Source organism: Epargyreus clarus, unplaced genomic scaffold (assembly GCF_041222505.1).
Source record: "Epargyreus clarus isolate Ecla_fem2 unplaced genomic scaffold, WU_Ecla_fem_2.2 ptg000029l, whole genome shotgun sequence".
NCBI lineage: Eukaryota > Metazoa > Arthropoda > Insecta > Lepidoptera > Hesperiidae > Epargyreus > Epargyreus clarus.
Genome location: NW_027332235.1, coordinates 2,768,392 through 2,795,122, shown reverse-complemented (window position 1 = coordinate 2,795,122; position 26,731 = coordinate 2,768,392). Strand labels below are relative to the sequence as shown.

At 36.2% G+C, this 26,731-nt stretch overlaps 3 protein-coding genes across 3 annotated transcripts; all 3 read right to left on the bottom strand.

Annotated features, from left to right (window-relative positions):
* Positions 1–450: 450 nt before the first annotated feature.
* Positions 451–4,707, bottom strand: LOC140754399 (galactose mutarotase). Its single transcript, XM_073089404.1, has 6 exons — positions 4,537–4,707; positions 3,770–3,919; positions 3,064–3,279; positions 2,496–2,755; positions 1,360–1,513; positions 451–787 (listed from the first exon to the last, which is right to left on the bottom strand). The coding sequence occupies exons 2-6, from the start codon at positions 3,896–3,898 to the stop codon at positions 473–475; spliced, it is 1,074 nt and encodes a 357-aa protein (XP_072945505.1). The 5' UTR covers positions 3,899–3,919; positions 4,537–4,707; the 3' UTR covers positions 451–472.
* Positions 4,708–7,777: 3,070 nt separating this feature from the next.
* Positions 7,778–14,584, bottom strand: LOC140754305 (cathepsin O). The gene is made up of 6 exons (XM_073089293.1): positions 14,310–14,584; positions 13,508–13,794; positions 11,709–11,841; positions 10,901–11,094; positions 9,923–10,042; positions 7,778–9,079 (listed from the first exon to the last, which is right to left on the bottom strand). The coding sequence occupies exons 1-6, from the start codon at positions 14,505–14,507 to the stop codon at positions 8,887–8,889; spliced, it is 1,125 nt and encodes a 374-aa protein (XP_072945394.1). The 5' UTR covers positions 14,508–14,584; the 3' UTR covers positions 7,778–8,886.
* A 1,921-nt stretch (positions 14,585–16,505) lies between these two features.
* LOC140754246 (ecto-NOX disulfide-thiol exchanger 2-like) lies at positions 16,506–26,165 on the bottom strand. Its single transcript, XM_073089204.1, has 9 exons — positions 25,713–26,165; positions 25,041–25,226; positions 23,908–24,419; positions 23,420–23,563; positions 22,335–22,518; positions 20,155–20,261; positions 17,992–18,096; positions 17,638–17,775; positions 16,506–16,986 (listed from the first exon to the last, which is right to left on the bottom strand). The coding sequence occupies exons 1-9, from the start codon at positions 25,963–25,965 to the stop codon at positions 16,660–16,662; spliced, it is 1,956 nt and encodes a 651-aa protein (XP_072945305.1). The 5' UTR covers positions 25,966–26,165; the 3' UTR covers positions 16,506–16,659.
* Between the last annotated feature and the right edge of the window lie 566 nt (positions 26,166–26,731).

Here is a 26,731-nt window from a genome sequence, read left to right as displayed (position 1 = left end):
AATTTTCACTGGCAATGTCCCTCACAACGATCGAAGCATATTCCTCATTATTTCTGAGTTTAGTAGAAATCTATGTAGGGGTACATGTTCATGTAATCCGCCGGTAAGTAAGTAAAGTAAAAAAGAGTAAGTCTTACTTTTCAAGTTAACTGTGTGCAACAGTTTTTTTTTTTATAATATAAGAGTAGCAGACGAGCATGCAGTCCACCTGATGTTAAGTGGCTACTGCCGCCCATGGACATCTGTAATCAACCCCAGATAGGATAAGATATTCTTACCTGAGGTCGGCAACAGATGCGCCGCTACCCCTGAGGACTAAGCTGGAATGCCTCGGAAAGGTCTGTCTCCCTTACACCACCCTTCAAACCGGAACACAGCAGCGTCTAACACTGCTGTTATTAGGTTACATTTGATTTTCTCGCAACAATAATAATAGCAAAAATTACAATGCATTGTAGAAACATTTTATTAATCAAGCAACAACAACAGCAGGTTTCTCAGTCTCAACGACTCCAAAGGCGTACGACACACGGTGTCTGTAAACCTCCCCGGGCTTCAGAATAGTCGTTAGGAAGTTGGGGTGGTGGACCGCATCAGGGTACTTCTGGGTCTCCAAACAGAAGGCACCGTGGAGTCGGTACCCTGAGCCGCCCTTGCCGACCAGAGCAGCGTCTCCAGGAGCTGGGAGGAAGTTGGAGGTGTAGAGCTGGACTCCTGGCTGATTGCTGTACAGCTCCATGTAGCGTCCTGAAGGTGGATGCTCGACGCGCGAGACGAAATTCATACCCTAAAATTCAATGTATATCTCTAGCTCGTGTCTATAAAATGTTAACCAAAATGGTTGCTTTATATGTTTTTAGCTCATATATCGTCTCCAGAGGTGACAAACATGAGTTGTATATTTTGTAAAAAAAAACTTGCCATTGTATTCATATTATAAAGGCTTATTACACTTACAATTTAAAGATTCCCGGAGAAGAAGAGGCGAGGAAAAAAGATAAAAAACTTCAAGCAGTCTTTTTTATTTTAGACCCTTTAACTAATGGCGGAAAAAATACTCAAAGAGACTAGGCGACCCCGTCTTCGTTTCGGTCTAGATCCCTCGTAAAACTCTAACTATTTCTATTATAGCTCCATTAGGGACATTTGAGTAAAAAAATCCTACGTAATGTATTATGTACCTATGTATATAAAACCTTCTTTGTAAAATAAGCTTTCAAATAATCTAATCAAAATTGATTAAATAGTTTTTGGGAAAATCGCTGATATACACATATACATACATAGGTATACAGCCGTCGAATGCAATACCTTCTTTTATAAAGTTGATTAAAAAGCATATTTGCCAAAATAAGTTACCTCATTCCCATGCGTGGAGACGCAGTAGTTGTCATCATATGAAGTGGTAGCCATGAGGTCGCCCAGTCGCTTAGGCACCCTCAGGTCATAAGGAGTACCACCCACATTCAGGAGTTTACCAGTCGGTATCGATTCTGATGTTGTTTCCGTTATTCTGAAACATCCGAAAGGTCATAGAATCAGAAACTTTACTCAGAGGTCTGTCATTCTAAAATGTAAATACCTATTCTCATTCTCATTTCACATGAAGACATTTGATGCAAATGGGATTGAATGAAAAAAATTATATGTAAATGAACTTTGAAATTGCATTGTAACTATTTAATACGAAAAGACGATTTGCTTATGTATCATCGCGATACGTGGTGGGAATTCTAAATTGTATGACACCATGACGCACTTCGTATTAAAATGTTAAAAGATTTAAAGAAGTGTAATATGGTGAGTAAGCATATATAAGCCTAACCTATGCACAATTTTAGTATAGTCCGCGCCAAACTACTAGTCCGCTCTGAAGTTGATGCGAGCAGGCGTAGTCATACAATTTGCTATGGCGACGCGATTCATTTCTATATTCAGAGCGGACTAGCTGTTTTACGAGGAGTATAAGACTGTGTACTTGAACTATATTTTTGTATATCTTTATAAACTGTGTATTTAATCCTTACTAATCCTTATCCTTACTTCCTTACTCAATATTATAAATCCGAAAGTAACTCTGTCTGTCTGTCTGTCTGTCTGGTTGTCTCTTCTTCACGCCCAAACCACTGAACCGATTTTAATGAAAGTTTGTACAAATATAATCTGAGACCCGAGAAAGGACATAGAATATTTTTATCCCGGAAATCCCACGGGAACTAGGGATGGCGATCTAAGATCGATTAATCGGAGAATCGATCTTTTGGACCCAAAACATCAATTATTTTAATCGATATTAGTAAGGATTGAATCGTCACTTGATCAAATGCATAGTTAAGCATTTGATCAAGTGATGATCTTTAGCAAAGTTGAAGGTACGAATTTTCAATTTTATGTATGTTATATTATTTTCTTTTAAACGCGGGCGAAGCCGCAGGCAAAAACTAGTCTTTAATAAATCTTAAAATCTTATAGATTTGGGAAAATCCCCAACTTACTTGTCAGCATTTATCGTAATAACGTGATTGTATAGCTCTGCAGCACCAAGCTCATGACCAGCTAAATTGAAGTACGAGTGGTTGGTCAGATTGACCACGGTTTTCTTGGTGGTGGTGGCCACGAACTCCACGTAGAGTGTGTCATCCTTCACCTCGTAAATTACGCTGGTCACCAGGTCCCCAGGGTACCCTTCCTCCCCATCTTTGGATAAATAGCTGAATATCACTTGGTTCCCATCGACAACGCTCTTCCAATTCACCTAAAAATATACTCATAAGTCATTTATAGGAAAACTATTTTAGAATTTTTAAAATTTGGAGGACTAAACATGTACCAAACCTACTAGGTAACTATTTTTCTATTGTTCATTCATTCGTTCATTCTTACTGTTGTCGTGAGATTTGATCACATGGGTTGAAACTCAAGAAAACAACCTAAGAATTTTGGATTCGTGGATTTGCGACACGTCTGTCTCTCGACGCTACCGGTGTACAACTAACTCGAGTCGACTCACGGATTGCAATGTCACATTTGTTATAAATCACCTGAAGGTAGTACACCACTTACCTTGTCAAAGCCAACAATTCCGCCATGCAAGTGGTCGATGCCTACATTCTTCGCCAGTTCGTACGTGGCGCCATCTATTTGGAAACTAGCGCCCCCTATCCGGTTGGCGCATCGACCGACAGTGGCACCGAGGTATGGAGTATTTCTGTTCACGTAGCCATTAATGTCGTCGAAGCCTAACACTACATCGTTGATCTCACCGTGCTTGTCTGGAACCTAGAGAAAAGAATATAATTTAGGTATCTTTCCGGTAATAGAACTTGTGACTTGACTCGCCACATTTTATCATCATCACAATCAATCTGAGCACAGGTATCCTCTCAAAGTGAAATGGTATTAAGCCAATAGTCTTATACGTTAGCCCATTCCGGATTGGTAAACTTCAGACACCTTTGGTAGCTTTTTTTCAGAACTTAGGCATATAGGTTTCCGCGCGAAGTTTTCCGTCATCGTTAAATCAAGTTATCATTTTTTAATTAGCTCCAAAAATCATACATAGGTACTTGAGTAAGGTCTAGGATTCCTATAAGATGGAATGAACCTATAGAAGACATTCTAATTTTGTCCTTATTTTTAATCCACTAATTTAATATCCTTACAGCTGGTTCACCAGGAAGACTGCATGCCTGTTTGCAACGCTGTATTATAAAAACACATACATTTAAAAACTTAATTCTAAAATGGTAAAATAATAAAAAACAATCACCTCTATAGCTTGAACAATCGCACCATAAGAGATAACGGAGACGCTGAACCCACTTTTTGATTTCCATGTAAACTTCTTCACGGGTTCACCCTTGAAAGTACCAAACTCTTGCTCGATTAGGTGCACCATTATTATATTGTTTTTTGATATCTGTAATTTAAATATGGAAACAAATTTGTGTTTCAAGATCTTAACTAAGAAGGATGAGGACAGGGGCGGTCCTAGGGCGGTGCGATCGCACTGGGGTCATACGAGGGGTACTTGAAAACACATACGAGAGGCGCCGAAAACACTCGAGCGTTACTGTTTAGTAAAGAGGCTAGGCTGTTATCTGAGCGGCTACTTGCTTGCAACATACATATTCTGTGGTAGGGTGTACATATGTGTATAGGGTGCGAGAAAAAAAACGTCGCCAGCACGTATTACAAATTAAGTAAGTAATATTTCGCATTATTAAAAAATAAATTGTTACTGCTATCAATTCATAAGATAACCTATTACAACTAATTCAACTCTCATTTCGTTTATTCTTATATGATTTTATCGATACTATCGTATAGGATCGCGTATCTCATTCACTATTATCTTTTATTTACAGTGAGAAGATCGCTAGTGCCGGCTGGATATTTATGTCACTTTAATTATCTATATCAATTGATAGAACGCATTGCAAAAAAACACTTCATAGCGACATATACCTTCAGTACAATCAAACCACTTATAAAATAACATTATATAAAACAAATAAATAATTAAAACAAACTTACGTTTACAAACTCCGGCGTATCTCCTCAACTGGCACTTACGTTATCAGTCCAAACAATTTATAAACCTTGCTAAAGTTAGGCGCAGTTCATATGTGACTGTGTTCACTGTGAACCTAATTGGCGTATTCAGGACATTTGAATACATACTTATGGATCCGTTGCTAGGTATTCAGCAATAGGTACTTGAGTTTTGTTAACTATGATTTTTAAAGGTGATAGAACTTCAGCTCTGAAGGCACCACCGCCACACTTATTTTTGAACTAGCTAGGCCCCGCGGTTTCACCTGCGCTAAAAAGAAATAACGCGGGTGAAACCGCGGGGCACAGCTAGTTCTAAAATATAAATAGCCTAAGTTACTCGTTTTTACATCAGCTACCTGCCAATAAAAGTCGGTTCAGCCATTTCAGAGATTAGCTCGAAACAAACAGACATACAAAAATTGTAAAAAATGTTATTTTGCTGTATGTACCGTACCGTATGCATATTCATATGCATGTAAAAAGCACACTCCAATTTTATTTATATGTATAGATAATGTGTCGTGAATAAGGAGTGACCCCTATCACTCTGTCTCGCTAAATCTTTATACGAATCATTCCTTGAATACTTAATATAGGAATAGCAATTATATGTAGTCGACGTAAGGTGGTTCTCTAATCCTATTTGGGGTTGACTATAACCGTCTATGAGCCGCATTAGCCACTTACCAGCAGGAGTACTGCATGTTCATTTGCTATTTCTATAATGATAATATATTCTATGATAAAAGAAAATATTTTTTCGTCGAAATATACTTTATATATCAAATTAACTTATAAATATAAAAACAACATTACAAAATGTACGCAAACAATAAAAAAATGTATAAGTGCCTATTTTGCCAGAATAACTGCTATAATAAGTGCCTATTTTGTCATTTCTTTCTATTATTTATTGTTATTATTTCATATTAAAATTACCATAACATTTCCATTAATCCATGCGTTATATAACTAATTCATTCGGTCCAGAGCTTCGGTATCAACCGCCGCGCACGACATTTGAATCTCGATACACACATCCATGTATACAATAAAAAGAGATGAAAGTTGCATGGAGAGTAGGAAACTCCTTCTTTACGAGATGATTTCTACTATTGAACTCAAATCAAAGAAAAATAAAAAAGAAGTCAATGCTCGTATCAATATGCAAAACCGTTTAAACTGTGTATCGCCAAGTCGAATAAATGCTACTTCATTCTGTGACAAGTCAGATTTTCTTTCTTCAGACAATAAATCTTTATATATATATTTCTTAGGTGCGTGTGTATGTCACTGAACTCCTCCTAAACGACTGGACTGATTTCGATGAAATTTGTTGTGTGTGTTCAAGGGGACTTGAGAATGGTTTAGATTCACAATTTAGTCCGTGGGAAAAGGTTTTTTTTATTTAATTTTTAATTCGTAAGTAGTTATAGAATCGGAACCTATGCATTTGCTCAAGTGATGATCTTTAGCAAAGTTGTTGTCCAAGAGCCCACGAAGGCTTGGGAGTTGGTAAGACCAATTTTCGACAGATGGCACCACTGTCATTCCAATGCAGGTACAAATTTTACGTTTTATGTATGTCATATTATTATTTCTTTAAAATGCGGGCGAAGCCGCGGGTTCCAGTAGTGCAATATACATTTAGGAGTATTAGAATACGGTCTTACACTATGGACCACCGCCGGCAACACTATCTTATCAACATTGCCACAATAAAACGATACAGGTTTGTAAAATGAAAACATCTTTGCGGTTTACAATCATCATTATGTACCAATATCATTACGCAATGTTATTGAATAACACCTATATAATAATATATAAGTAATTACTACTGCCGCCCATGGACATATCCCATCAACCCCAGATAAGATCGAGTCCCAGTTGAGATCAACCATAGATGTTGCTACACTTAGAAGTTTAAACGCCTCGAATGTCTCCCTTACCGCACCCTGCAAACCAGAACACAATAGCGCTTAACCATGCTGTTATGGGGCAGAAATAGATGTGACGGTGGTGCCGCCGGAGTCGAACCACAGACCTTCAAATATCATTTGATATCATGCAATATACCATACATATGAGCCATGTAAGGAAACATTTTCATAACTGTGTCACATAAAATAATGTCGTGAATTGTATCCTAGCTTCCATTCATTAATTACATTTAAAATATTATAAAATATAAATAAAACACAGACAGGTATAAAATAATGTATATTAAAAATACAAAAATGTATAAAAGGCACTAAATATTACAGTTAAAACAAATGGCACGAGGTTTATTCATTTTAAATTAAGAACATTGATTTAACACTCTGGATATGTATACCACATAATGAATACCAGCTTTTAAAAGCTGTCTAATAGGAAAAAATGAGTATTTGCTTTAAATTCTGCCTATTACTCGTAAATGATGAGTACTAGTTTTTTATTTCTGCCTGTTAGTTCTGTAACCTGTATTTAGTAACCTGTATTAAAAGTCTTTGAGGTACCTATACACGTAAATATACATACAAAATAGAACCCCCTCCATTTTTCTATCGATTAAACAGTAATAGAATTATTTTTATTTAACTTACCATTAAAAATAATTAAAATGTATTTTTATTTTAAATAAAATATGCATGAAAAACATAACATAACGTAAAAAAATCGTTTCAAACTGAACTAACATGTATTTTTATACATATAAAAATTATAAATATAGTTAATACAATATATAACTAAAAATTCGTAATTAAAGGCAAGAATAATTCGAGACCTAAAAGTTAGTACAATCTTTACACACACAGACATTCCATAAGTGATCATAAACTATAAATAATGTACCTAATGGGAACAATATTTAGAATGCCCGGGCATATAAATTATGATTATTAAACAACAATTATATAGTATTGACATTTCAGGAAATATATGGCAAGTTTTTATTAATATTACTATTTATACAGGGTGAATTTTTCAAATAGGCCTTCAGGGCTAATTCCGAAACTATTAGGATTAACGAAAATGCTGAAAGGAGTTACGAGGCCGATTTTGGTAAAAACTCTGCATCATGAGTTTTTTTTTAATATTTTTCCCTTATCGGGAATCGAACGAGTTCATTTTGAAAAAAATACTCCCTCTATATTATTCCACAATTTGATAGTATCGCTTATAAGGATTAACTTCTGGGAAGTAATATTATGTGACAAAATATGCATAAATATTATAGAGGGTGGTTTTTTTCAAAGATATTTAAAAAAAGTTATAATGCAGTTTTAGCTTTTATCAAAATCGGTCTCGTAATTCCTTTCAGCATTTTTAGCTAATACTTCTAGTTTCGGATTTGACCCTGAAGGCGTATTTGAAAAATTCCCCTGTATGTTACACTTATTAACATACAAGAATATACTGAGCTTAATATTATTTAACATCCTCTAAGAATATATAAATAGTACATATGAAAATATATTTAACATTTTACAAAATTCCCGAAACATTCATATAAAGTTTATATAAATTTGTGAAATAGCGTACCTATATGTGACCATTGGACGGTACCTTAATATAGTTTTTCTAATAAACTTTCTTAACATATTATAAACAATAATAATTGCCACAAGTCTTTAACATTTATCATGCTGTATATTATTATGCATATAATTTTATAATACTAACAAAATTTTAAATTCGAGACTTATGTTTTTATAAAACGTTACAGTAATAATAATATCAGTGGCATAATATTTGTTAATGTTTCACTAAAAAATAGAAAATTCGAGACGGTTTTTGTGATACTCACATTTTGGACGGTATTTTTTTTTAAATAGTTCAAAATATATAAAAAAATAGACATAAGTTGCCAAAAAATTTATATAAAACACACATTTTTATCGCTCCATAATCACTTTACATGTACATTAAGAACAACCTAGACATCTAACTCCATGTATAAAACTAAACTTATGATAAGAATAGCTTAGTTGGTCCAAATCAAAAGTCTTTTGAACTACATGAGCGGGGATTTATGTAAGGTAAGAATGAGGTTGACTTAGGCGACCTAACCGGTCTAGACAATTAGCTAGTGATATTAATATTAATGCTGACACTTTTTGTTAAATCAAATCAATAATAATCAAAAGTAGGATTTTAATTAAGTAGTCGTTACGACGGAGCATTTCTGGCATATAACAATAGCATTAGAAATCCTAATGCACACCCACATTTTTATCATCCATTCACTATTAATTATGGCTTATAAACCTACGGTAACATGGTTTCTGCGGTGCATACAAACAAAACTGTCTAGTCAACAATGTGCCTAGTACCTTATTCACATCACGACAGTGTGACGTCGATCGAAGCGACCTCATTGGCCAGCCCGCACATATTCTGTCCCACAGCGAGGTTGATATATCCGTTGATGCCAAATTCGCTGCCCCACGAATTCTTCGCTATGTAATACGGTACCTCACCTGTTATATCGTAGCCGACGAGTTCCACCGCGTGGTTTAGGTCTGTTGGAGCACCGCTGGGAAGGAAAAATATTATAGCTTACTAGCTGACCCGGCAAACGTTGTGTTGCCATATAAATAAAAAAATGTTAAGGATGAACAACCCTTATCACTTAGGGGTATGAAAAATAGATAGTAGCCGATTCTCAGACTTACTGAATATGCATATAAAATTTGGCGAAAATCGGTAAAACCATTTTATAAGGTGTACGGTAACTAACATTGTGACACGAGAATTTTATATATAAGATAATATTATTCTTAAGTTAACAGTGAAAGAACAATTATCTTAAGAACAAATGTAGTAGAACCTTTTATGGTTCAACTCAGGCGACACCACCACACCTACTTCTGTCTAATAAGCGCAATATTAAACGCCGCTATGTTCTGGTTTGAATTGTGTGGGTGTGGTAACGGACAATACTTATCCAACGCTTTTCAACTTAGTTTGTAGGTCTAAATTTAGGTATGTAACGCCTATGTGGCTGATCGTATGTAGGACAACCTTATCTCGGATTGGTAACAGACATCCATATGAGGAAGTCTCACTTACAATCAGATACACTGCATATTCCTTTGTAGGGACACATGCGATTCTACGAATCAAGTGCAATGTGCATGGTTAGCAATGGCGATCGTATTCGCTTGGTTCGTGGGAACGTTGTGTTACTAGTCTGCTCCCCGCCCCCGAAAGATATACCTGTGTCTTGGGTGGCTAAATAAATGTGATCAAAATACAACATATTTAATTTAAATTCAAACTAATTACTCCTAATTTCAACTCATATTATATTAGCCTACACCTTTATTACGGACACTATTTATCAGTTATTTCTCTTGGATTATGGTCACTAGCTTACCTGCAGTGGTACTGTATGACACCTCCGAGGTAGTTTTGCCACGTGAGGGCGTTGACCGCTACGGTCACCGGCCCGTGAGTCGCCAATGCTTGTAGTATCCTTTCTTCAGCACCCACGAAACTGAAAAGTATGAAATGTTATTATTACAAAGCCATAGCTGATAACTCAAATATATAAAATAAACTTGTTTAAAATTCAGCCTCTTATAATGGAGTGGGGCTTTTCAGGCGTATGTGTGTGTACTGTGTACCTTCGATTTTTTGAAGTTACATGCATATAAGAAATTATATTGTAACATGCTTTTAGAATGTCAAAAAATCTATTTCATATTTAAAAATGTACATGCCTGGTATAGCTTTATAAAAAAAAAACTTTGTGAACTAATGAATTCTACCAATACTCCAGCTTGGCGAGCGAGGTATACAATGAAATAAACCATTCTCACTCTAAGAAGTGAAGTGATTTTCTAAAGTTATGTGCGTACATAAAGATACCTACATGTCTAAGAGTTATAAAAAATAAGTTCTCAAGGTTGTATGAAGTCTCACTATCATCATCATCATTATCAACCCATTACTGTACCACCGTGGGGCACGGATCTCCTCTCAGAATAAGAAGGAATGGGCCATAGTCCACAGCGCCAGCCAAGTGCATATTGGTAGACTTCACATACCTTTAAAAACTTTTTTGTTTAAAGATTTCCCAGGTATACAGGTTTTCAGGTATTCAGGTATCAAGATGTTTTCGTTCACCGCTTAAGCAAGTGATAATCAATTTCTAATATGCACATAACTTTGAAAAATTAGAGGTGCGTGCCTGGGATTTGAACCTCAGACCCCTCGATCAAGAGGACGAGTTTCTTAACCAGTAGGCTATCAAAGCTTGTCTGCTGTATGAAGTCTACCGATCAGCATTTGCCCAGCACTGTGTACTAAGGCCTAACCCCCTATCTCAATAATTGCTTAATAATATACTAACTCATCACAAGTAAACGTGCTAACACGAACTCCAGTAGCATTCTTCTTCAAACTGCAAGCACCGTTCATGAGCCTTAATGGGTACTCCTTCTCTGTCTCTAACGCTGTATTGGTCAGCTTCAACCAGTCTAACAGGAGACATATGTCGCCGCCACCACAGCCGCTGTTGCCCAGACCTGCACAGTCAATTGCCTCCTGAAACCAGATGGTTCAACTATTAAGTATAACTTATACACAATGTTCCTCCTTCCTTCGAACAAACGTCGTATGATCAGAATATGGAGATTAGGGTTGCAATTTTCAGAAATTATTAATATCAATCTATACTAAGAAAGGTGGTAGAAACCTTTGTGGTTCGACTCCGGCGGCACCACCGCCCCACATATTTCTACCTCGTAACAGCAGTGTTAAGCGCTGTTGTGCTCTGGTTTGAAGGGTGTGGTAAGGGAGACATACTTTTCCGAGGCGTTCCAACTTAGTCCTCAGATGTCCTCAGATGCCAGAGGCGCATCTGTAGCCGACCTCAGGTAAGAATATCTAATCCTTTGTGGGGTTGATTATAGATATCCATGAGTCGCAATAGCCACTTCCATCAGGTGGATCGCATGCTCGTCTACTAGTCCTATATTATAAAAAAATACATCGTAAAAGAAAATCTCAAAGGTAGGTGAAGTCTACCAATATGCACTTGGTCATGATAGACTATGGCATCCTTCTCATTCTGAGAAGAGACAAGTGCCAAGCAGTTGGACAGTAATGATCATGACGAAAAGGAATTGATTTATATAGCAATGAAATAATCATCATACCTGCACGCTGAGTGATTGCAACTTGCCAGTCGCAATGGACGCCATGGCCTCCATCGTGCCAACGGTACTGAAAGCCCAGCACGCTCCGCAGATACCCTGGTCGTGCACTGGTCCGATCACACCCTTTGTTCTCCTGTTCCAGAAAATAACATGTTTTTATAATATAGCTTTAGCTAATGAGTTTGGTGACTTACATTTACAAATTTCACCGTAAAAACGTTTGGTCAGTTAATTTAAAAATGCAGTTTTTTTACTTTTATCTACAAAATTAATATAAAAATAATCGGCATCTAACGATTTTCAGACTTTTTATTAAATGGACAATTTTATTTATTGATGTAGATGAATAAAACTCCACAAGTCATATTTCTTTCAAGTTTTAAATAAAAACAAGACTTATAGGTAGGACAAAGAAGATTTATAGATATAACATTAAAATAAGTTTTGATAGACTTACAAAAAAACGTCGGGTTAATTCTGTGTATGATACAAAGCTCAGATAGATAAATCTCAAACGTCATTTCAAATTATTATGAAAATGACCAAAGCATTAATAAATGTAAAAAAAATTTTTTTTAAGCACAAACCATTTGAATTTTTTATGAAATTAACCACTTTATAATATAAAAAAAAAATATGATTTTGTTGTAATGTTTCAGTCTAGAAAAAGAAGTATAAGTTAGGCTAAATTAAATTAAAAAAGATAGTTTTAGCCAAACTTGAAACAAATGAGAAATTCAGATAATTAATTTACATAATAAAGTCATTATAAAATTTAACTTCAAACAGGTTTGTCATTACCAGAAATTACAACATAACTTGACGTAAATACCTACATTAGTCTGTAATTAATGTTTGGGATGACCTTTCCAATTATCCAAATATGAATGTTTAGTGACATTTTAAAATTTTGGACACTAAAATCAAGTATATGTACAGACCATATTTGATATGTACTCTTTTAGCGTTCCTTAACCAAGAAGTAAAAACTTAAACCTGTGACTAAATTTCTGGTGTCTGTCTGAAAACTAAAAATAACAAAATTCAAAATACACCCCACCCACAAGAAACTGGAATTTTTTGGTTAAGCTCTTAAACCATAATAAACAGACAACTTAGAATTTAACAAAGCATACAATGTAGCTGGTACATATGATAACAAATAAAAAAAAAATCCATTCAAAATTTCATGGTACAGAACCTTCAGTATATAAGTTCGACTCACACTTTGTCAATTATTTGTACTATTTTGTGAATGATACCAAAATTTTGTGAATGATTTAATGACACAATGGAAATATTTTTGTATGTAAATGTCCCAAATATTTAAGACATTCAAACCTACTCACAAAGGTTATGGCCATCACTAATGTATTACCAAAATATTTATAATGAACGCCAAGATAATTATTAGTAACAATAATCCCTTATAAACACTATGCTTTCAACCATAAACGCTATCCAGCAGTTGGAGCACAAATATAGTTCACATTTCAGAGTTAATATGCCTGAGTAGATGGCGAATTCACAATGCAGTAATCAGCAAATACCCTTTCTAAAGTTACATATTATGTGATACCTAAGCACACCACATGGAAACTTAAGAATACTGGAAAAAGCCCAGGAATAAGTACTAGCGATGGATCTTTAATAGATGACCACCTCTTTTAAAACATGTTTTCTTAAAAGATTGGAGCAGCAAACTAGCATGCAATCACTGCTGCCCATGTATATCTATAAAACTAATCTCGGACAGGACAGCTAAAGGAGTGAGCCTAATCTTATACTGCTTCACTTACCAATCGACTGATAAAGGCAAAGTAGCTCTTCGTTTCCTGATAACATTATAGACATTATACTGTGGATCGTTATTAGCTGAATCATCAATTGTCTTAATCTGTGGACTGTCTTCCTTCCTTGAATGTCTATGTCCATGGGTGCGTTTAGCGGGCATCTCATCGGACAGGTGAAGGTCTTTATACTCTCCTTTCGACATGTCTGATAACTTAGTTAATCCATATTGTGCACGATTGGATTCTGGCCCTCTCGATGCAGCATTGAGAGCCTCGATCTCTTGTACTGAAGCCTGAAATAGAAGCCTTTTTTAATGTTGTTTCGGTTTGTATAATAATGTATGCTTTATAAGTAAAAGAATAGTGTCTTAAGTCTTAGTCTGCTCATTTGAACTATCTAGTGGAAAACGATTGGACAGAAAGCATTTCAAAATGTTTATTAATATTTATATTTTATTTATATATTCTATTTTCTATGGACTTCTAATATAGTACTGAGGGGTAGCAACGCATCCGTAGATTACATCAGGTAGAACCCTTAGGATTCTAATTCTATCTGAAGTTGATTAATGACCACTATGTCCATCAGTGACAGTGCCCACTTCTAAGTAACTGAATGCTCATTTCTAGGTACTTTAAATTAAACTTTTAATTAATTTTACTGGCGTTTACCTGGCAAAGAATTAGCTATGCTTTTCAGCGAGGTAATGTCGCCAGTGTTTTGGGTTAATATTGTAAATGATTAAATGTAAATTGTATAATTAAAATGTAATAATAAACGATTTTCAATAACTTCTAAAAATCTTACCACAAAGTGAGTTAATCTACTTTCGTACTCAACCGGGTCGTCCTTGTAAGTTTTATTAAACTTTTTTATGTATTCATCGAACATCGGCCGTAGCTCCTCCTTGGTCGGTGGTCCCGTATATCTCATCGACGTAAATATAAACAACAAACATACTAACGCTATCAACAATAGCCAAGTCCACCACTTTTTCATCATCATTATTATGTATTTAGAAAACTTTTAAAACTTATCCAATCACACGAATCCCACACCACAATACTATTATAAAAAGTTATGTTGATCTTGATTGACCACTGGCCAATGAGTGAGTGACCTTGATTTTTTTGACACTTGATTCGTTCATTGACTTCGATGATCATTCGGCATCGACATTTAGTATAGAGTATAGACGTAGGAAACGAGTAGAATAAAACACTTATTGAGTAATCGATTTTACTATCTTCAAAATAAATTGTAAAAATAATCTCGAGTCAAACTCAGATGTCAAAAATCAACATCGATTATTGTTTGTAATTATATCTTAGATGAGTAAAAACTCATTTAAGAATTACATGAAGAAAATCTCTCTTCCCGGCTGTTCTCTTGTGGGCGCTCGAAGGATAGGTTATCTTTTTCATCTATTTATTAAAAAACAGTGGTATTGAAATATTGAAAAACCACCTTCGATATTTTTGTGGACAGTTTGATTCGAAGTAATTTTAAAATCGATTTTTTTTTGCAGCAAGGATCGCAATGTGAATTTTTGATTGACAATGAATAAGTTCCGATTAACGCCCGCAAAACTGTAACACCTCTGTGTTGTTCCACTTGCTGCCCGTGGTCCTCACGAACTATTGCTCAACATCATACATGAAGTCATTATTTGTTACCGCGAGTCAGACTTCTCTCATATAACATTGGTGGATTACAGTAAATTCACCAGTAGTTAATTGTATCAGGCGTTACTTTGCGGAAATCCATGCTATTAAGTTAAGATTAAAACTACTTCGCAACAATCCGCTACAAATATGTATGATGGTATATATTTTAAACCATGCAGTATCCAAATCCATCCATCCAAAATCCAAACCATCCATCCATCTGTAACTAAATAAATCCATCTGTAACTGTAAAGAAAAAAGAGGTAGACATGAACAATCAGGCGTCTACAAAATTGTTTGTTCTGATTGCAATGGCGTTTACGTCGGTCAAACTGGGAGAAATTTTAATATTCGTTATCGCGAACATCTAGCCGCGTATACAAGTGGTCACGCAGACAAGTCAAATTTCGCTAAACATCTAATAGACGCGGGCCATAATGTGCCAAGTAACCATACGTATGAAATTTTACACACGGGTGACAAGGGCTGTAGACTTAATATATTAGAACAACGGGAGATTATTAAGCACAATAACAACAGTAGGATTACACTGCTGAATGAACAAATTAATGTGTCCAGCTCTCCTTTACTTCATATTTTTACCAACAATCAATAAACAGATGATTATTCGCAGATTTAATGCGAATAATTAATCTATAACCTTATTATCACACAACTGTCATCAGTTGTTTACATTTCATTGTGGAGGGGAGGGTTGGATATCATTATAAAAGGCATGCATTAGGTTGACAGCGTCACTTAGCGATTAACCGTCGTAGAGTCAACTTACCCTGATGATGCTCCGTTTTGGAGCGAAACACGTGTTGGTGGTGGTATGTATGGTGGTGTATATTTTTAATTTTTGCATCTGCATGCATCCTTTGAGGGAGGGAGGGTGGTACATACTGCATGGTTTAAAATATATACCATCATACATATTTGTAGCGGATTGTTGCGAAGTAGTTTTAATCTTAACTTAAATTCACCAGTGCCTAGGACCTTATATAAGGAGAATGGAACTTTTCGCATCACGATATGAATATCTCATGACAGCAACAGATTTTTTTTTATTTCTAACCGAAAAAAACGCAATGGAAATATAATGTGTAATGGTATAAGTGGATCTTGACAAGAAATATACAATGTTAGGTTCATAAATAATATACTAATTATGCATTACTGTTACATCATTCAGTCAGACTTAGATGCATTCTCAAAGTGGCCAGACTAAAATACATTCCTTGCTTGGGTTTACTTGCATTTATCGTATCGAATAATTCAAATGGTATTTAATTCATTTAAAGAGTAGTTCCACTCACATTTATCAATAAAACACTTTTTATGCCATAAACTAATTTATTTCTATGAACTTATATACAAAATTACACCCAACATGCACAGTACAAAATACATTTAATTACGAATGCACCTTATCATACATTTAAAAATATTAAAAATATTGCCATTGTATTACAATATTCGATCAAAGTTTAATTGGCATTTTTGATCTTATCAAACGCCGCGAAAATCCATTTATGTTCGATACTAGCGCCAACGCCAGTCGTCTTGCACTCAAACACATCAGCATACTTCATTAGTATCGTCTGAACATCAACTTGCGTTACGTTCGGAATCATAGATTTCACGTAGGAAGTGAGATATTCTATGGAGACTCCCAAGGGATGCACCATGAGGAACGCTGTGAGGATACTGATGAGTTTCGCCTCGGATGGCGGTACTGGCGCAGATATGGTGTAGTCTTGTGGCAATGGCGGTGGGGGTTTCGGCTTTGATGGCTGTGGTAGGGGCGGGAACACCTAGTGATAAAAATAAACTATATTTGAAGTTATCTGTATTTCGCATTTAAACAACAAATATATACGAAATAAAATATGTGTATATAGCGTTTAACATGAAATAATTCATTAAGACACAAAATCTGAAACGTATTAATTATCTATACTTCTATACTAATATTATAAAGAGGAAAACTTTGTTTGTTTGTTTGATTGTAATGAATAGGCTCAAAAACTACTGGACCGATTTTAAAAATTCTTTCACCATTCGAAAGCTACATTATCCACGAGTAACATAGGCTATATTTTATATGAAAGATATTTGATAAATTGATTTTGAGGCGGTACAAAGTTTGCCGGGTCAGCTAGTCTTTAATATTTGTAATAAATGACTCAGTGCTCAGAATAAGATTAAATAAAAATGTAAAAGTTCGTTCGTACAAGTTAAGCACCCTAGATTAAAAAATCTATTTTACATTTTTTAAAAGGGTCACTTTTTAAAATCTTATTTTTTTTTCTCCAAAATTAGTCTTAAAAAATACTTGATAGTCCCAAATCTTCTTTTAAGGAAGAAGCATAAAATTCAATCTCTAACAGAATACAAACAGAATTAAATCTCTAAGTATAAACTCTTGGGGAAAACATTTGATAACAGTGGCAACACTGATTTACCGGTTGTTTATTTTGCAGCGCTTGTTGTGCAATAAAATGTGCTTTGAACTTCTCGAACTTTCTTTCAGCTTCGTCCTTTGCCAGATGCGCTTCATTCTTGTATCCCTCCAACTCATAAGTTAGATTTTCATTTTCTATCTAAAAAGTAAAAAAAGGTTAAGACTATGTTATAATCAATAATTTGGACATTGTAGAATACAATTAGATTTTTACCTCAAACTATCACAGAAATTTAAAATAATTTTTGGTAAGTAACATATTATGATAAATTTTACCCTTAAAATACTTAGTCTTGTATCAATCGACACTAAGGTAAAAAAAAAACAATAGTAGGAACAAATAAACAGAATATACCCTTAGTTCTTCATATTTTTCTAGTGGAACCGAATTCTTGCCCGGTTTCTCAACATCATCCTCATCAAAGGTAGCTTGGAATTCTTCTCTGATATTTTCTACCTCCTGAAAAATAATATTGCTACATTACATTGTCAAATACACTAGATAACATTTACCTAAAAATACATAAATTAGTGCTTGTGTTCCGGTGCAAGTGATATAAATATTATGTTATGTCACATTGACACAATTGATACCACGTGACCATTAGTTTTAGCCAACCAGCGCGCAAATCTGTGCTTTCATCAGATTCACGGATCTATTCAGACAGAACATTACCTATGATGCATTTTTAGTTGCTTTATATCGTCAAGAACGATAATGATCGCTGCCCCTTCTGGTCAACAGCTTGCCTTCCATTCACGATAGTTACAGCAACACATATTACCTGGGGTTTATATACCGACTGCGTAGGGCTTACCTTACTGAATGTCATTTTACCTTCCGCGACACTTGTCCCAACTATCTGATTGTTGTAAGGATAGGACTTCCCATTCGTTTGTCACTTAATGCCTCAACACCCATCATGTGACAAAACGTGACAAGACAAATGTCTTCTACAAAGTAATAGAATAAAAAAGAATAATTATTGCAGAAGTATTTTTCTCGTCAGATTTTGCCACACAAGCAAAAGTCAGGTCTTCGTAGGTCACTGCGCCATCTAGATCATCTCCGCACCATATCCTCACGAACTCAGCTCCTTGGTATACTTACTGGGTCCAAACCGCACTTACCATTACATTCTTCTTTACCCCTTAACATCTTACCACAATCCTTTTCTTGACCTCGTGCCGGCACAAACCAACTTACCAACATAAATCATGACGCTCAAGTATCTTGGCATCTTGCATTGGATATTGAGTGTTGAGGCATTAGGTGAGCAATGTAATGGGCTAAAGTTATATGTACACTATATATTTAAATAATAGCGTAGATAGGGAGTCTGTGTCGTACTATATAAAGCAATTCGTGATTCATCCACTTAAGCCATATGGTATAACGGCAATGTCGATGATATTTTTTTCGGAAGATCAAAGTAGCAAACAAGAATGCTTTCCACTGGATAGTAAGTAACCACTCATCTCCCATAGATATCTGTAACCAATTCCATATAGAACATTCTACCTGAAGGCGAACACAGACGCATCGCCACTCTTGAGGTCTAAGGTCGCCTTGTAACGTAGCCGGCATCCGCGCTCTTCCATTGATACGCGGATTTTCAAGCTAGAAATAGATTACCTCCCCGTTCGAAACATGTTGGATCTACTTTGTCATACAACTCCATCCAAATATCGCCAGGCTGCTAAAGAAGATAGGAAAAATGGGAAACACTATCATGGCGGAAATACGAGCTCGTATGCGGGCTCGTACTTGCTGGACGCAATAGATAAACGATTTAAAAAAAAAAGCTATTTTTTAACATCTTGAACATTTGTAGTCAACGCCAAATAGAGAAGATATGGTGTAATTATTCTAAACCAATGTTACACTTAGTCACAATTTAATCTTTCATCATGATGATAATTATGATACTTTCTCATCAATTCTCTTTATAATATTTTTGTAACTGTGGTACGTAGTAATTATTTATTAATCTGTGCTGAGGTGGCGGTCACATCACATTTAAGCTTTAAAAAAAATGGTCATCCTCAAACACAGACAAAGTAACCAACGATAGATGTAAACATCTGTCAAAAAATGTCACAAGTAGAAAATATTTTTTAGCCAATCAGCATTCATCTAATTCTTATTTATAACCAATCAGCGTGCAGTGTGAGGCAGACGAACCCAAAAAATTTATTTCTTAATTTTTGAAGTTTTACTTCTGCCACGTTTGAGAACGTGATGAGTGAATTTTCGTAACGCCGACATTTAAAATCGACACCATAAGTAACTTTAAGGTCAATCTTTTTTTAAGGCATGGATTGATATTATGACAATACGTTAGGTAGCAATAATTTTGTAGATTCACGTTTTAAGCGTGCCTTCTTTTTATTAATTTTTTAATAAATACGCTAAAGAAGTATAACTTCTTACGTACACGTAACATTTTTTTAATAGCTAAGATTCTATTAATGTGGTTACTACGTCCATGTTTTTGGCGACCTATTCGAAACGTACCTCTGTCATTTTGAGCCACATCTCGATGTTCCTGCGTTGCTGCTTCGTGAAGTGGTCGGAAACCCGCTGGTGTTTCGCCGCGGACAGTATTTTCGCTACCTGCTCGACTGTTTAGGAACTATGCTTTAGGATTGTGCGCACATTGCAGTCATAACAGTCCTTAAATTTAATCGATAAATACGACAGCATAAGATAAATATTTTATTAGGGTTTATGCAAAGTCGAGACTGTTTTGATTACAATGTGTACATTGCCGAATATTAGTCCATTTTACTATAATCCGTAGTTTTCAGAGCACTTCCAGATGACTCGTCCATTCCGTTGTAGAGCAGGGCACAGGCTTAGGTCGTTGTCGAAGCCTGGCATCTATACCTCCAATTCAAGGGACGAAAGCTTAATAAGCTTTAAAGCCGCGTGAGCGGTTTGCCCTTAAATTAGTGATTGAAGAGTAAACAAAATTATAGTTAAGAGAAAAAAGTTCAGTTGGTTAAAATAACTTAATCAACCTAATGAAAAAATACATCTTTAGCAGCATAGTTTCTATGTTGTATACATGCATTGTGTTGTATAGTAACTAGCGCTTAACAGCTGACATCTCGATGGTTGATGGCTGACATATAGAAGACTTAAAAACTGCATTCACCAATATTCTTCCTCCTTATTGTCATTATGTGGCTGTTAACTCCCCATTAAGTACTTGAAGTCTTGTAGAGCATAACTGCGACCACTCCGCGTAGTCGTGTGCCTTCTTAGATCTTCAGTTCTACGGCGGTATTGTGCCAACTTACCATTCTTATCAATCTTGTTAAGTTTTTACAACAATATTATTATTCACGCAAATGTAATGTCTGTGAATCGGGAATCGAACCCTGTGCATTCCCAATGCTTTACATGCTTACAAGCCAAGCCCGAAAATTAAATAAAACTACCTACTGAAAGTTATTTTTTTCTTAATAAAATTAAATAATATGCAATGGAATAAAACCTACGATGGATATAGGATATCCATCATAGACTTTATCTTCTACGATGGATATAGGATATCCAATGTAGATTTTATCTCATAATTAAGAACAAGAATTTTACTATGGAGAAGTTCTAATCTATTCTTGAGATTTTACAAACCAAAAAGCAGTGGTAACCCGGTGCTTGATTTCAACCTCCCACTACGTTTGAATCCCAGGAAAAAATTCATAACTATAATATATTGTGAGGTATGAAGGTCTACCAACCCACAATAGGCCAGTGATACATGGCCAGTAAAGCATCCCCATTAGCTTGTCAACTGTAATGAGTTGCTAATATTGATTTAAAGAATGCATAAATACAATTATGAATAATATACAAACTAAAACTGTATACCAGTTCTGCCGCATTCCAGTTCACCACACACAATCCAGTGTCTGCTGTAAAATGTAAGTCAAACTTACATTGCGACCGCACTCGTACCCTGACTTCATACAGATGAGGCTTCTTGTACGGTCTCCAATAAGAGATCTCACGGAGCGTTTTCCTTCCGTCTCCACGCGTGCACCTTTTAAAAACTTACGAGACCGCAGATCTGTCCAGTTACTCTATTACGGAGCCATCAGAGAAGTGCCCGCAGACTCGGCGGATGATAACCACACGATGGACGAAAGGTGGATGATGTAAGCTGTCCCTCACCACCTTCAACGGAAACAGCAGGCAACCGCGCACGCCGCGGATATAAATCGCCTTGTAAAAACTGCAACTGTTATTTACCTATACGTTTAAAAATCTACGCGCGTCGCAAGAATAAAAACGCTCCGTGAGTTCCGAGCCTTACTCGTTGCCAGAGTTTATCCATTTAGAAGGGTCAATCAATCCTCGCAGTCTGGCGACGAACAGATGAAACTTTTTAAACTGCCTCTGGTTCTGGTCCTCCTGCTCCTGTTCCTAAGAAACTAACTTATCCGCTTGAAGAATCAGGTTATCCTCGAAGTCGAACCTATTAATAAATCCTCTTACTCTGCCTCCACATTACTCATTACATTGTGACCATGACTTCTCCACGAGAGTCAGGTTACACTGGCCTCGTTACAGAAGACCCTCTTACACTGTACTTATTACATCGTGACATCTCCATCAGGATCAGGTTATTGGTCTCGTTACAGCTACCAAAGACTCTTATCCGTCCGTAAAATATAAACCAAACTTACATTGCATCAGCACTCGAGCGAATTTATCCCTGAAGCTGGACTTCAATGCCGAGTACTCGTCATCCAGTTGCATCTTCTCGTTGAACAGCCTCCTAATCTGGTTGTTGCTCATCTGAACGAGTGAGTAGAACGTGTTCGCGTTCTTTTTGTTGCACTCGCCGCGTTCCAGCCATGTTGCCAATGTCTGGAATATGATACGCCATGATTACACCAGTTATCCTTACTTCCTTACTAATATTATAAATCCGAAAGTAACTCTGTCTGTCTGTCTGTCTGTCTGGTTGTCTCTTCTTCACGCCCAAACCACTGAACCGATTTTAATGAAATTTTGTACAAAGATAGTCTGAGATCCGAGAAGGGACATAGGATAGTTTTTATCCCGGAAATCCCACGGGAACTAGGGATGGCGATCTAAAATCGATTAAACGGAGAATCGATCTTTTGGACCCAAAACATCGATTATTTAATCGATATTAGTAAGGATTGAATGGTAAACTATGCATTTGATCACGTGATGATCTTTAGCAAAGTCGTTGTCTATGAGCCCACGAAGGTTTCAGAGCTGGTACGACCAATTTTCGCCAGATGGCGCCACTTTCATTCCAATGAAGGTACGAAATTTCAGTTTTATGTATGTTAGTATGCCATATTATTTTCTTTGAAACGCGGGTGAAGCCGCGGGCAAAAACTAGTTAATAATAAAATCTGCCATCATTATTATCAATCTAATGTTTTATCCTCAACCTATAACTTCATACTGTCGGACATGGATCTACTTGCAGAGTGAGAGGGCTTTTGCCAGCATATGAATGGGTCCAAGACACAATGTATTAAATAAAGTGCGACTAAATCTTAGGCTTTGCCATTAGCTCAGTTGTGGGCTTGCATCACCAGTTGTGTTAGCCACAATATTTGGAAATGTTATTATTAAATTTAATGTTTTATCATCCCTTAAAGTTGTTCACATACATTCAACATAACCTTCAACTGTGACTCAACCTTTTAATAGTTTTTTTTATAGTTTTTCATATATTTTTATCATTATACTTTTAGCCAATCCAGAACTGAGTTCAAGCCACACTCACCGGAGCAACATTAGCAAACTCCTCTTCGCTTTTGATCTTCTCGGTCAAGGCGTTGAGCGCTGTCTGCGAGTAGGGCTCCACGCGCGGCGGGCTCGGACCGCGTAGGCGCTGTCTCTTCTCGTATTCTAGCTGGTCTTCGCGATTCTGAAAACATTAATTAATGACATAATAAACTGAATTATTATAAAAATATAAAAACATCTCATTGCTTTAAAGTCAAACCCACAATTTACATGAATCCAACAACACTACATACATTAAAGTCTATAAACTTGTTTGAGTTTTGGGGGCATTCCAAAGAATGAAACATACACATGTATATTTGAAATTTTTTACCAGAGGTGAGGTCGAAATGCATATTATCACTGGAAAGGCTAAAAGGGGCAAAGGGGCCGTCTTGCATGTCAAGACTCCTAGCCAGTGACTATCAGTAATCAATAGACTATTTACTGCTTAATGTTTACTTATTGCTACAAATATTTACTTACTGTTGCATAATCTATGAAAATCGTGGTCGCTTCATTCTCCATTTGATCATGAAACTTGAACCTGTGTCCAGTGAAGTAAAACGATTGTTCCACACTTTCCGGTTTTTGGAAGCGTATGTAGAAAGCACCATTCTTAGGTGACTTTATATCATCTATCGGACCACAGCGCTGGAATATCTCATTCAAAATATCTGAAGTAACTCCTCTGGGTAAACCACCCACAAATATGGAACGACAACCGTTCGGTTTGTCTCTCCGTGTTGGTGTCTCCACTCCTGGTAACGGTGGAAGAATAACACCAGAGCTTATGTAAATTGGTTGGTTCCCCATCATCATTTGTTGGTTCATCATCATCATGTTCTGGTCCATCATGGGCATCATGTTGTTCATCATCATGGGTTGCATGTGGCCCTGGTCGATGGGTTGCTGCATCATCATATTGTTTCCCATGTTCGGCATCATATTGGAGCCCATCATGTTATTTGGCATCATTGGGGGATATGCTCCCATACCTACAAAAGGTTTACATTAATTTTAAAACAAAGTTAATTTACATCTGTAGTATCTACCTCAAAGTGATTTTATATGCTACTCTGTTTTCTTGTGAGAAATGTAAGAGACACAACACAGACTTTAGCAACTCATCCGTAGTTGATCTCAAAAAATACTCTAATATCAATTTGATGTTAATTTTATATTGATTGTACAAAGATTACAGAGTGAAGTGGCCTCTTACCATCGGACTGCATGCACATTGGCTATTTCAAATTCATATCTACATTAAATTGCATTGGTAATAGATTACCTGCTCATCATAAAAAAAAGAATTATTAAAATCGGTTCACTAACGGCGGAGTAGTTCGTGTATATACATAAAAAAAAGATACCGTCCAAATTGATAACCACCTCCTTTTTGAAGTCAGTTAAAAATTAAGATAAAAGAACAAACAACCTGTATGGTGGATAGGTTACCATACCAATCTCAGATGCAGTGAGTTACAGATTCAATTCTCAGCCAGACAGACATGTAAATAATCAACTAAGATTTCTGTTTTGTCTGTGTGTTAGTTCTGACATTTGCAACACAGGTAAAATCCTTTGTTGAAACTATCAGTACAGAAAGCTTTACAAACCTGAAGGCATCATCATATTATTGCCCACGTTCATGCCACCCAACAGTCCAGGGTTTGGACTATCCTTGTCCTTGTCACTCCACTTAGTGCGTCTCTCTCTACCCCCATAGTTCCTGTCGTTTCTTTTGTTCCTGTCTGACCTGTTACCATCCCGATCCCTGGATCTCGATCTACGGCCTGAGCGATCTGAAATTTTAAATATATTTTATTCTTATCAATCTATTCCTGTATCTCTGCTGGGCCTCCTATCAGAGCAAGAGGGGTTTAATATTAGCATTAGCACTTAATAAACTCACATGCCCTTAAGGGCTTTTAATTAAAAAGCTGTGACTTCTTCAGGTAAGATTCCTTACATGTCTTCTTTCACAATAGCAAGAATGAAATAATTTTAAATTGCATATAACTTTTAAAAATCAGATGATGCCTGAGATACAAATTTCAGACTCACTGATCCAGAAATGTCAACTCTAATCTATCACTGCAGATAGACTAAGTATTGTTTAGTGAGGCCTACGTTTGCAATGCAGGTTGACAGTGGTTGATCTATGCAAACACTTAATTAAGTCGCGTGACTTCGATCATCTCAGGGTGATGTAGAATTTGCAGGCGGAAAATATGACAAAGAAAAGACTTAAAACACGTGCAGCAATCAAGAACAATTTTGATGCGTACCTCGATCTCGCCTCTGGTTACTAGACCGATCGCGCGACTTCTTCCTATGCTGGGAGCTGGTCACATCGTTCGTGACGTCCTCTGGTACGCACTCTTCCTGGTTCGTGGTATCCGGGGTAGCCTGGTTCATGAGTACCGGCGGGTTCATGGACATGTCCGGTAAGCACATTGGCGGAATCATCGGCGGCACGTTCGGCATCATGTTCATCGCCATCGCTTGCATCGCGTAGTTGTCGTTACCCCAGTTACTCATCTTGTTATGTTGTGTGCTTTTGTGTTGGTTGCGTCAAATAATAGTCAAATACCTAGTCCGATTTTGATATAATAACTTTGTTAAATTGTAAAACACCACTTTTTAAAGATAATGATAACGAATTACTGCCACAAAATTCACAAAATAACGTCGACTTCGACTTTTATTTTACCTTTTTTCTTTTTTTATGACCACAGAACACCTATCCTATATTCTTGATTATGATATGATAATTCAAAGAGAACTGCATAGAGTATTATTATATACATGTTATAGAGAGGAAACTCTACGTATTTTTTGTCTCCCCTAAAGCGCCCCTAGTGGCCTGCCCCAGAACTACTCATGGGTTTTACATACATATCTATAGATACCTATTATATATTCATTATTCATTATAAGTATTAAAATTAGGTAAATTATAAGTTGTATCTCCAAAATACGAACTATAAATGACTGTGTTTCAAAGATTCACATTTGCAGTATACTTTTTTCTTTCTCAATTTTGATACAAGAACAAAACTACATTTACATACTTAATAAAATTTCAGAAAGATACAAAAAATTGTGACGATGTGAATTTTCGAATCACGCTCCTTTACAGTTGATGTTAAAGATACAACTTACGTGGGAGGCATCAAATATGTACAGTTGTTGCAACGATGTCTCTCTAAAGTGCAAAAACAACTATTTAAATTAGAAACGACTAACGAAGTTGCGGACATTTGACAACAGACACATCATTTTGACGGTTAAATGTCACTCCGGC